The 12,401-nt window shown below is 52.6% G+C and overlaps 1 protein-coding gene across 1 annotated transcript in view; it reads right to left on the bottom strand.

Annotated features, from left to right (window-relative positions):
- Positions 1-7,366: 7,366 nt before the first annotated feature.
- The window catches only part of Riiad1 (regulatory subunit of type II PKA R-subunit domain containing 1), a 7,906-nt gene continuing 2,871 nt past the window's right edge, over positions 7,367-12,401 (bottom strand). The window contains exons 2-5 of the mRNA XM_010616549.3: positions 12,011-12,383; positions 9,318-9,364; positions 8,167-8,275; positions 7,367-7,700 (exon numbers count right to left, since the gene is read on the bottom strand). Coding sequence (XP_010614851.1) covers positions 8,205-8,275; positions 9,318-9,364; positions 12,011-12,383 — 491 coding nt within the window. The 3' untranslated portion in view covers positions 7,367-7,700; positions 8,167-8,204. The remainder of the gene's footprint in view (positions 7,701-8,166; positions 8,276-9,317; positions 9,365-12,010; positions 12,384-12,401) is intronic.

Genomic DNA, 12,401 nt, shown 5'->3' with positions numbered 1-12,401 from the left:
GAATGCACCATGTGTCAGGCATTACATACATAGCGGTGTGCAGGCACAGCTGACCACGGCCGCCCAGCGCTTGGCGGATCCTCAGTCTGTCTCCAGCCCTCCTGAGACAAGCGTTTGCCTTGTGTCTCCTTGTGTGCCACGTACCTAGCCCAACAATGGCTGCTCCTTTACGGATCATCCACAGAGCTTTTTCAATTCATTCTGTGAAGCTACTATTACCCCAAAGGGGAAAAGAAAAAAAAAGTACCCCCCCAAAATACAGAGCAGTATCTTCTATAAGTATAGATACAATACCCTTCGACAAATGTTAACTGTAAATAGATTAAAACAATAGATGAAAAGCATCACACTACATGCAAGTGGGATTTATTCCAGGGATACAAGGCTGGTTCAATATCCAAAAACAAATCAATTAAGCACCATATTCATATGCTAAAGAAGAAAATTATGAGATCATACCATTAATGCAGAGTTATCTGATAATGATCAATAGCAATTCATGATTTAAGAACCACACAGAGGCTCAGTGCAATGTCACATACCTGTAATCCCAGCTAAATGGGTGGCCAGGGCAGGAGCATCCCAAGTTTGAGGCCAGACTGGGTAATTTAGCATAGAAACCCTGTCTCATAATTAAAAATAAAATAAAATGTAGCTCAGTTGTAGAGCACTTGCCTAGCTTGCTCTAGGCCCTGGGTTAAGTCCCCAGGACCAGAGGAAGGAATCGCGCTCCTCCCCCAAAGACCTGCCGGAGTTAGGGACCTGAACCTCAGACTAAACCCTGGACCACCTTCTAGCTCTTTGGGTGCAGGACGTCAAAGTGTCGTTATGGGTCGTTACCAAGGACCCAGCGCTTTCACACTTAGTTTTTAGTTGGTGGTCAGTCACCCTCCGCCTCTGTCCAGCTGCAGCCCTGCTTAGCAAACCCGAGCAGAGTCTTTCTCCCGCGCCGCATCCCGCCCCAGCGAAGGCTGTAACCAGCGCACGCTCTCCCTGCCTGCCGGCCAGCAGGTAATTCCGCTTTTAAAATCCTGGGTCAGAATCCGCTTCTTCGGCACTCTCCCGGACGGCTACCAGGCGTGGGCTGCTTGGGAAAAGCACTCTGCGATGGGGAGTTGAGGAAAAGAAGCCGATGAGGGTGTGCTCGCAGGACAGGCGCAGGGCTGGGCGGGGTTTCAGCCGAGGGAGGGCAGCTTCCGAAGGGGCCCAGCTGGGAAGCACTGGGGTCCTGTTCCTCTACACGATGTGTGCTGGTCCTTATTCCCCTCCACTCCTTCCCTATTTACAAAGACTTTGTTTCCATTTTTTCACATTTTTTCTTTTCCCTTCTTTCCTTTGCCCACCCTTCCCACTTCCTCTACTCCTTTAGCCCTTTTCTTCCTCGTTCACATCTATCGATGTACAATTTGAACCTGCTTTACACTTTTAGTTTTTCACACCAGAGAAACTATTCAGTACTCATACACTTGTATTCTATTTATTTTACTTAAGAGTAGGGCTTCAGTGTGCACCCAGTGGGGCCGGGATTTAGCTCAGTGGTTCTATTGCCTGCTTCTTATCCCCGTACTCCGCCCCTGCCAAAATCAACCAATAACAAATGATTTCTTGATGGCAGCCATTCTTTTGGGGTGAGGTGGAATCTCTGTTGTTTACATCTGCATCTCTCGAATGACCAGTGATGTTTAACGTTTTTTTCATATATTTATTTGCTATTTTTTTTTTTTTTTTTTTTTTTTTTTTTTTTTTTTTTTAATGGGGATGGAACTCTGGACCTTGCGCTTGCAAAGCAGGCGGCAGCACCACTGAGCTAAATCCCCAGCCCTCAGATGCCCATTTTTGAATTGGGTCTTTATATTTGGAGGGGGGCGTCTGATTTTTTTGAGTTCTTTATATATTCTAGAGCTTTGTCTAATGAACATCTGGTAAAAAAATTTCCCACATTTTAGGTTGTCTCTTAGCTCTGTTGGTGGTTTCTCACCCCCAGCCTTTTTTTGTTTTTTTGTTTTTTGTTTTTTGAGACAGGGTCTCACTATGTAGTTGAGACTGACCTGTAACTCACTATGCAGCCCAGGCTGGTCTCAAACTCACAGCGATCCTCCTGCCTCAGCCTCCCGAGTGCTGGGATTACAGGGGTGAGCCACCACGCCCGGCCCCCAGCCTTTTTTAAAGGTGGGTGTCGCTTTGTTGCTGGACTGGCCTCCAACCCGCTCCAGGCACCTGCCCGCAGGTGAGCAACGCGGCGCCAGGCTGGGACCCTAGGGCTCCAGGAGAAACTCCCCCTCGGGTCCGCGCCGCTTCCCTTCGCTTCCTCCCGACGCTGCCGCAAGGGGGCGGTAGAGGCCCGGCAGACCCGCGCGACCCTCCCGGCACACCGGGTGACAGGCTCCACACAGAAACCCCACTGTGGGTCCGTTGGTAGCGAAATGGGGCCTCCCTGGAGCCCCTGATTAGCTCTGGCTTTGCTCTCTGGGCGTCAGATCCAGTTTGAGCGGCGATTCCAAACAGCTCCTAACTTTTTAAGCCTAAAAGTAAAATAGCTCAGGAGGACGAAAATGTCAGACCATTGGATGTTCCAGTGTCTCCCACCGGCTGGGTGGTGGCTCACGCCTCTAATCGCAGCACTTGGGACGCTGAGGCAGGAGGATCACCAGCCAGCCTGGGCTACATATAGTGAGTTCAAGGCCAGCCCGAACGGCAAAGCGAAACCATGTCTCAAAAACTACAAAACATGAAAAAGTGTCTCCCACCCTAAGAGGCCACCCTGCACCGGCCTCCCCTTCCCACAACTGCTTCCCCGCCTTCCTCTCACAGCCCTGCCCCATGGCCACCCCCGGGCAGCAGGGATCCACTCCTCCTTGGCTGTCAACTGCTACCCTGCGCCCCTAGAGCCCCTAATATCACCCAGGACCCCACTGTAAATTCAGTGGAAACCTTTCGGTCCAAGTCACTCGCTCTTCCCCGCCTCTCCCTGCTTCCCTCTGTGTGACCCTGCCGCCCCGCCCAGCGGGGAGACCCAGCTGTGTCGCCGTCTGGAGCCCACCTTCGTGTGCCTGCCCCTGCGGGTCCTCCCGAAGCTCAGCCCCGCAGCCCACCCTCCCCGCCGTCACTCCGCGGAGACCCTCAGCAGCTGCGTCCAGCATGAGCAGGACCGAAGCGCACATGCTGGCTTTCAGGCTGGCCTTAACTCTCAGTCTGTGGCTTTGAACTCACGGTGACCCTCCTGCCTCAGCCTCCTGCGTGGTGGGGCGACAGGGCACCACCGAGCCCAGTGAAGAACACTTCTGATTAAATATTTGAAAATGGAGAGGTCAGCCAGCGTGGTGGTGCACGCCTGTCATCCCAGCACGCGGGAGGCCGAGGCAGGAAGATTGCTTTGAGTTCGAGGCCAGCCTGGGCTAAACAGTGAGTTGAAGGCCAGCCTGAACTGTCACTGGAGTCTCCTGGCTTTGGAGTCCCCTCGATGTCTACAGCAAAATGTTATCCGGTAGCGTCTTCTAAAAGTGGCTCGCCAGTCAAATGTTACTGGGTTCTGGGTTGCTCGCCTCTCATTCTGGAGTCGGATTCCAGGTTATTCTCCTCTCAAACAAAAGACTCGAATGAAATGAACAAAAAGCAGTGGCAACGTTTATCTGAAAAAGTAAAAATGAAGAATGAGAGAAACTGGCCCGCAGAGGCAGCTTGGGCCCAATAAAAGAGGAAAAAGCAAGATAAAAGAATACCCTGGAGGATGCAGGGCAGACCGCTGTGAGGAGAGCCAGCTAGCAAGCCCTTCCTGGGGCCTGGGGCCTGGGGCCTTTTATGTTGTCCAAATTTCGAGAAAGCCCCAAGAGAACTTCTCCGTACGGGTCCTGAGACGCGGTGCCCGGACCCCAAGCCTCAGCTGAGTTTGGGTCCGGGTCATTTTACTGGAAACCGTGAGTGCTCGTCCCTGGGACCTGCAGTTAAGCAGTCGGCCGCGCTCTAATCGCTGATGTCAGAACTACACAGCGAGACCCGTCTCAGAAAGCAAAAGGCGGGCGTGAGAGGCAGAAGGGTGACGGTTGGAGGCCAGGCCGGACCACTTAGACTCTCAAAGTTTTGAAAGAAAGGGCGGACAGTGTGACTCGATGGTCGAGCACTTTTCTAGCATGCATGAGAAAGCCTTGGGTTAAACATGAAATAAAATCCAGTAAGTCTGGAGGAGGCTTCTGTAGTTGGATCCCTGACAGAAGACTGAGACAGTGACAAGCAGCCTTCGGGGCTGCGGAGATTCAGGGAAGTCAGACGGGAGCGGAGCGGGTCACTTCCCTGCAGAAGGCCCAGTGTCACAGTCGCCGTCCCTGCTCCTCTGGAGACTCCGGCGTCCCGGGCCTGAAGCACCGCGGAGACTGGCTGCGTGGGTTTGAGCGCCACCAGTGGCGTTTTCTCCTCCTCACGGAGCGCGGTGACTGGGCCAGCGTTCGAGCCCCGATAGTGGGCGCCATGCTGGCATGGCGGGGTGTGGGTGCTTAAGGTCAGAGAGGTGAGGGGTCTTGAGAAGCTCTGGGGCCCCTGGAGAACCGTCTGGATTCTGTGCTCAAGGAGGACCACTGAACGCTTTGGGGTAGGGTTTGTGTTTTGTTTTTGGTGCTGGGGACTGAACCCAGGGCATTCACACTGAACTATCCATCCCAACCCATTTTTTATTTTTAATGTCGATACAAGGTCTTGTTGTGTCACTAAGTTGCCTACAGTGGGCTGGAACTTGGGATCCTCCTGCCTCAGCCTCCCAGAGTCCAGGAATTACAGACACGCATACCATGCCTGGCTTGATTTGGGTTTCTTTTTTAAGAAGATCCCTCTAGCAAGGATGGGGATAGACTAGTGGTAGAGCACCTGCCTAGCATGCACGAAGCCCTAGATCCAATCTCTAGCACCCACTCTCCCACCCAAAAAAAGAAAGAAAAGAAAAAAGACCCACCTAGCTGTTTTGTGGGTTGGGCAGGCCCAACAGCTGCTCCTAACTTCCCTTTGCTCCCCACCCTGGTCTCTGTTGATATCTTCAAGAGTTCTACCTCACTTCTAGTCAGTTTAGTGTTTGTTTTAATATTTAGATCTTTAATACATTTCAACTTTAGTGCATGGTGAGATAATAGGTCTAGTTTTAATCTTTGGCAAGTTGAAGCCCAATTTTTCCAGCACCGTTTACTGAAGAGGCTCTCTTTCCTTCAGAGAGGGTGTTGGCTCCTTTGTCAGTGAGGTGGCTGGGTGTGTCTGGAGTAGTTTCTGCATCATTTCATCATTTCCACTGATCCTCAGGTCTGTTTCTTTGCCCGTACCATACTGCTTTTATCACCGTAGCTTTGCAGTCTAGTTCCAAATTGGGGATTGTGATAGGCCCTACCTTCCCTGTTGAGCTTGAGGTGGGCCTGCAAGATGAAGAGAGGAAGGACTTCCATTCCTGTTTAAGGGGATAGAGTTGGCTGGTGTGGCCCTTCCCTCTCCTGCCTGATGTGCAGATGTGACAGCCAGAGCACAGCAGCCTTCTTGCAACCAGCAGGTGAGAGGCGAGGCTTCCCTGGCTTTTCACTAGCACCCTGCGACTCAGACTCCTGCTGGCTGCCAAACTCATCATTAGGTGAGAAACACCCCCGTAAGTCACTGTAGATTGGATTGCTAGTTGCACCTACATATCTCCCAGTGGCCACAGTGGACAGAGCAGTGGGGCAGATGACACAACAGCAGCTCTGACCGCTGAGGTGGCCTCCCCACAGGTCTCTCTATCTGTAGTCTTATTTGGTCCAATTTGTCTTCCACACCATCACACAGCTCCTCGTGACTTAAGACCCCTCATGGGCTCTCTATTGCCTACATAGAAACGCCTAACCTCCTTTGTCCAGGACACCGCACCTTCAGTGATCTGCCGCCTGCCATCTGCTCTCATCCTGGGCTGGGCACCGTCCATCCCACAGATCCAGCCCAACAACCCTAAGGTGAGTAACACGGCCAAGGCCACACAGCTGCTAAGCAGTGGATTCAGATTCAAACTCTGGTTTGATTTTTTAAAAATTAGACTTCCCACTCACTCACCAGCGAGTCTGAAGGTGGGTAATCAGGGCCGGGGATCTCGCCATCTGCTCTCAGACATTAGAGGGCTGGCTACCAACCTTGCCCTGCCACTTAAGGCGGCCACTGAGTTCTAGACATGGCATTAGGTCCGAATCAGAAAGAAAAGGAAGGCCACACCAGCTCGATCTGTTCACCCTTTTCTTTTCCTTCTTCCTCCTTCTTTCTTTCAAAAACAAAAGCTATCCTAGAACCTGGAGCGCTGTTAGCAAGGTCATGAGGAAGCAGGCAGGGTCCGTCCCCACTGGTACTCGGGCCAGCCCGCCCCTCCCAGCTCTGCCGTCCGCCCGGTCCCTCCTCCCACCGCGGCACCTACTTCACGCCAGGTGGCGGCCATCAGGCAGCCACTGGCTCAGCCATGCAGGCGTTCACTCCCCCCACGAAGGCCGGCACTTGGGTCTCAGTGGCGAACAAGTTAGATTTTTAAGTTTGGCTCCAACCCTCGTGAACCTTTCATCCTATCAGGTGAGACAGACAGGTAAAGGCATGAGAGGAAAGGGGTCCCCTCTCCAGACCCTAAATGACTGCCGGGCAGGAGGCCTGTGTCCTTCCCCAGGGCCTGGCACAGCATTTCACACAGGTAGAAGCCCTACAACCAAGAGTTAAAGATGCTCCTTCTCGGGGAGGCTTTGAGAAGTGTTTAAATATATACATGTTAAGAGAAACGCGGTCTTACTTCCACCAGGAGCCCCCAGGATGGAGTTCACCGCCCCCAGAGAGCTGCACCACCCACTCTGCGCCCTGCAGCCACGGCGCCCTCCTGTCCCGCTCCTCTCCCGAGAGAAGGCGCAGGAGACGACGCTTCACACCGGAGGGCCTGGCTGGCTGGGTCTCTGCTGAAGGCTTTGTCTGGATTTGCTCAACAAGGCCACCTGGCCGTCTGTGCCAGCCCTGCCGAAGTGTGATTCTGAAAGCACTTAAAATAACTCCTTGGGTTCTTCGGCCACAGCTGATTCGGCATAGGTTTAACTGTCCCTTAAATGCCGTTTTGTTGCCCTTTCTACTATTCCAGGTGATGGCAGCTGGGAACAAGGAGGGCAGAAACAAGGGAAATCAAAATAACACAACCCCTGCTTTGGCCTGCGCTTCTGTTGCCATGGTGATGTTGACAAATGACACACAGGTGAGCGTGGAAGCAGCGGACGGTGGAGGCCAGAGAGGGAAGAGACAAAAAGACCCCCAAGCCTCCCAGGCCTGGACAGGACCCCACTGGGGCTGACCAGCCTGTTCTCCTGCCTCTTACGGGTGAGCAGCTCGTTCCTAAGAGTCCCCAAGGACGAAGTCCACCGGCTCCGGGTCGCCCTGAGATGGCCTTTCCCGGTGTTGTGCGACCTCCCCGCCCATCAGTCATCTGTGGAATAAAAGTGACACTTGAGGTGCGGATGGGCCGTGGCCCTCGGGCAGGCACCCCACCACCTCCTGCCAGTCCTGGATCTGGGAGCGGCGCCCACCCGGGCCTCTGGCCACCCGGGAGGACACACAGGCTGGTGCCCTCCTCCTGCTCAGTGAGACAAGGCAAGGAGAGCGGGAAGGTCTGGTTTTAATGAGGCTCTCCCAAAGCCTGTCGCAGCAGACAGACCCCAGGGCAGCCTGGGCTCTCCTGCTTCCAGATGACCCTGCAAAACAGAAACAGATCCGCTAAATTAGGAGAGTGGCCTTTTCCCCCTTGCATTAAAAAAAAAAAAAAATCCCAGCCTTCAAAATGGTTTCAGGAAGCTCCCCCACCCCACGGCGCGGGGTGCATCATGGCCTGGTTCAGAGGTGAGGGGACCGGAACTCTGCTACCCAAGATGCACCCAGGAAACGGCTGCAGCCGCACCGGAGGGTCCCGGGAAAGGCAGAGCATCCACCCGCCATTCCCTGCCGCCACCATTCTGCTTCCGTTTCTCCCAGTCCAAGTCACCAGACAGTGTCTGAGCCTCCCTTCAGTCCCTAATCCCCAAAACAGTGTCAGGAGAACTAAAGGCTTCCATGAAACTTCTTGGCTTCTCCACTTGCTTTTTTTCACACCCGGACCCATAAGCCGGTACTTCTTTTCGCAGGAGTGAAGCCATGCCATGTGTAAGCGAAGTTAACACCCACCCAAGGCTGGGTTCCGTCTGGTCTCTCCCAACAGCTGATTAAGTCACTTTCTTGTCTTTAATTAGCTGCATGTGAATCTTGTTGGGAAGTCTTGGATCCGTGAAATAGTCTGGGATAAAAATCAAAAAGAAGAAATCATCTATACTCAAGGGGGGAAAACTGAGAGGGAGACAGCTTACTCTGCTAAAAAGTGAGGAGGGCTTGGTCTGAGGATGGCTGCGGACGCTGGCTTTCACGGTCACGTGGCCCCAAGCGTGGCTCAGGATGCAGGAGCTAACAGTCTCTGGAAGGGCCGACAGGGCACCCCCCCCCCACCGCTCTGGGCCTTTGCTGGCTGTTTGCTGACACACAGGAAATTGTCAGGGGCTCAGGGATTCTCTGGGTTTTCTGTTCTGGGCCCATTTCGGGGCCCAAATAAATGCCAACTATTATTTTTGTCTCCACTTGGCCTGCCAGCTCCTGCCTCTGAAGTACCATGTAGCCCTCTCTGAGAGCCTCCGGAGGAGAGCCAGGCTCTGCAGGATGACGAAGGGAGAGGGTTTTTATACCACTGGCAGTGTGTGAGTCACAGGCAGCATCTGCTGTGGCAGCAAAGACAGACTTAGATTCTGCTAGGAGCAGTTTGAGGAGGCAAATCGCTCTCAGAGTTCACTGCACCCAAGAAATCAGCTAGCCGGGCACCTTCCCTCTAAATACTGTTGACCTTAAGCCCTCCTGGGCATCCGAGACAGGCAGAATCACCTGGGGAGCTTTTAAAACTACGGATGGGCCCAACCCAGACTAATTAAGTATAAATCTCTAGGGGTGGGGCCTGAGCATCGGAATTTTTTAAAAGCTCCCCAGGTGATTCTAATGTACAGCCAGGCGCAGAACCACTGTAAGATTCCCAGCAAAAGGGCCCCCAGCATGTTCCTTTCGTTCCTTTTGGATTCTCCGAGTTCTTAATCCTTTCCAGAGGAAATTCTGCCTCGTTTCCTATCTGGCCTCGTTTTGAGGAATCGACAGCGTAGCCTGAAACAGTGCCCTCGGGGGTCCACAGGTGAAGGCGGGCCGCAGACCAGGCGTCGGGAACACTGGCTGCTGTGCACTGCACCACCAACCACACCTGGGCACAGCTGGGCCACATCCCGCATGGATGCTGGCACGCTCACCTGCAGCAAACTCTAGGACGCTGTCCGGTCTCTTCAGGAACATCTCTCTGGAAAACATGAAGGGACAGGGTTGGAGGGGAAGTGGGCTGTAAGGCAGGTGTGGCCGCCGCTGCTTGCAGACTGACATGTGACACAGTAACCCAGGGGACCTTGGATAAAGACACTTCATAATTTTTCTTCAACTCAAGATCTAAGGCAAGGAAGCCGGGCACGGTGGTGCACGCCTGTAGTCCCAGCACTCGGGAGGCTGAGGCAGGAGGATCACTGTGAGTTCGCGACCAGTCTGGGCTACACAGAGAGTTCCAGGTCAGTCACAAGTACATAGTGAGACCCTGTCTCAAAAAAACAAAACAAAACAAAACAATCTAAGGCAAGGAGCAAAACATTCTGAATGGCAATAAGCCTAGGCTGTTGCTCTTTTCACAAAGGAGCTGCACTTCACCCAGTGAAGTGCTCCATTCCAAAAGCTCTTATCAGTATTACTGTATTATTTTGCAGTCTTGGGGCTTGAATCCAGGGCCTTTGCCCTGAGCTACACCTCCAGACTTTTTGTTTCTCACTAAATTGCCTGGTCTGGGCTCAAATGTACAACCCTCCTGCCTCAGCCTCTCTGAGTGATGGGGTTACAGGTGTGCGCCACCACGCCAACTCTCACAGAGCCAAGATCAAGCTCGGGGCAGAAAGCTGACCCGCAGAGCACACTGCACGATCCTCAGGGGCTTGTGTGTAGTGAGACGGGCAACTCCACAATGCTGTGAGGCCATGAGCTCCCAAGGCGGAGGGGAGGGGATAAAGCTGAAAAGATGACTGCAGATGGTCATTGGCCCTGCGCCGTGATAACAACCCGAGTCCCAGGGTGCTGAAAATGTCTTACATCCCCTCAAGCTTTATGGCTCGTGAAATATACTCACAAATATTCTCACTTTATGGCATCTTTGTGAAATGGCAGTTACGGTGTCCTCATTTTACACATGAAGAAACCCAGTCTCCAAAAGGTTAATCATTTGCCCAAGTTCATAAAGACAGCAAATAAAGCCAGGCAGAGTGGCACACAGCTGTAATCCCAGCACTGGAGGCTGAGGCAGGAAGATTGTGGTGAGTTAGAGGCCAGCCCCAGATACCACCAAGCTACTGAGGCCTGGTTTCCATTAGACCCAGGAGAGCGGCCCCTCGCTATAAGCGCCGGTGCTTACAGCACAATACAGCGGAAGAGCCAGGGGTCTGGTAAGCCGCTCAGCAACGCGAGGAAAGTACTTAGCTTCTCTGAGAGTGGCACACTTGTAAAACGCAAGGGTAATTTTGTTTGTCTGATTTGTTCTGTCTTGCTAGGTAGCCCAGGCTGGCCTGGGACTCTTGACCCCGGGACTACAGGTGTGCACCGGCACACCCTGCACAAGTTTGTCTTTTGTGGATTTGACACACACACGACAAGCAGCTTGGAGCACTGACCAGTGACGGCCGGAAGACAGAGGCAGTTACAACGCGATGTGATGGTGGCTGGGCTAGAGAAACAGTTCGGTGCCCAGAAACAGACGCCGTTATGATCATTTAAACCTTGCTGGTTTGACTATAGCCAAACAGCATTTGAGGCCACTCTGTTGTTTTCATCTACTGCTGCTCCATTTTTTTTCTTTCTTCAGTTCTCTGACTTTCACTGCAGTAGATGTTTCCAGTCAAGCAAATGCCAGGCTGAAATGCAGTGTGGAGAAGGAAAACAGTCTTCTCTTGCCGAAGAAATAAGCAGCTATCAACCCTTGGAGTTTTTCTACAACAATGTTCTCAGGTAGGGAAGGGGGAGATATCTGAATTCATTTATTTATTTATTGAGAAAGGGTCTCAGCATGTAGCCCAAGCTGGCCTCCTTGCGACCCTCCTGCCTCAGCCTCCTGAGTACTAGGCTTACAGGCTTGCACCACCACACCTGGCTCTTAATTTTATGTTGTAAAACCCTACTAGTGATGTTGTCTAGCTCCTCTGGTTGGGAATAATGCTCTATATCCAGTAGCCGCTTGTGGGGTTTCTCAAAGCCAAATTCCCTCTTCCAAGGGTAATGCATATTTACTTACCTTCACCATTAAAGTGAATGAATATTAATATTTGAAGACTTTAGAGGCCACATGTGGTGGCACACATCTGTAATTTGAGCCTTCTGGGAGGCTACAACAGGAGGATTGCATGTTCAAGTCCAGCCTGGGCAAGTCAGCAATTTAGCAAGAACCTGTTTCAAAATAAAAAAGGAGCCGGACATAGTGGCACATGCCTGTAGTTCCAGCTCTGGGAGGCTGAGGCAGGAGGATAGCTGGGAGTTCAAAGCCAGGCTGGGCTATATAGTGAGTTCAAGATCACCCTGAACTATATAGCAAGACCCATCTCTCAAAAAGCAAATAAAGCGCTGAGGATGTAGCTCATTACGAAGGCCCTAAGTTCAATTCCCAGTGCCACACACACACACACACACACACACAGAAAGAATAAAGAATTTAGATATAACCGAAGGAGACCTCTAAGAGATGATTTAAGAAAATCTCAGCACCACAAATCTAAGTGTTAGAAAAATTTGATTTTAGGATTTGTTCTAATTTTTAAGTCAGAAGCAACGGGGGCGTTTAAAGAATGGACACTCAATTCACCTACCCCAGCAAGATTTGATAAAACCCCACCAGCTGTCCAAGGCCAGTCTGAAAAGCACCTACCTGAAGAAGCCACTGAGGAGCAACTCCACTTCCTTGTGGGCCCTTAGGTACTTTTCGTTAGCAATCCGAGTCTGGATCTGGGGACGACAGCAGAGGGTCCCGATGCAGGTCCGCCCCTGGAGGTGCGGCGGGCGGGAGGCACCGGCCCGCTCTGTTCCCGGGGCCGAAGCTGGAGCCGTCCGTCCGTCCGCCTCCGTTCCACCCCTCTCCCGACGCCTCCGGCTCAGACTTCGGGGGGCTTCCCTGAGGTCGGATCCCGACCCGAAGTTCTTGGTGCCTAACCTGACTGACCTGGCAGGAATTTCAGCCCATTTCTCCCGCCAGTTCCCTGCTTTAACTCTTCCCGCACTTTCAGAGCCCGGCGAGCTCGGCTCTGGGTCCGGGAGCCGGA

This window comes from Fukomys damarensis, unplaced genomic scaffold (genome assembly GCF_012274545.1).
Source record: "Fukomys damarensis isolate Sample0158 unplaced genomic scaffold, DMR_v1.0_HiC HiC_scaffold_33, whole genome shotgun sequence".
Lineage (NCBI taxonomy): Eukaryota > Metazoa > Chordata > Mammalia > Rodentia > Bathyergidae > Fukomys > Fukomys damarensis.
The sequence above is the reverse complement of the archived record's forward strand: the minus strand, read 5'-3'. Positions and strand labels throughout refer to the sequence as shown.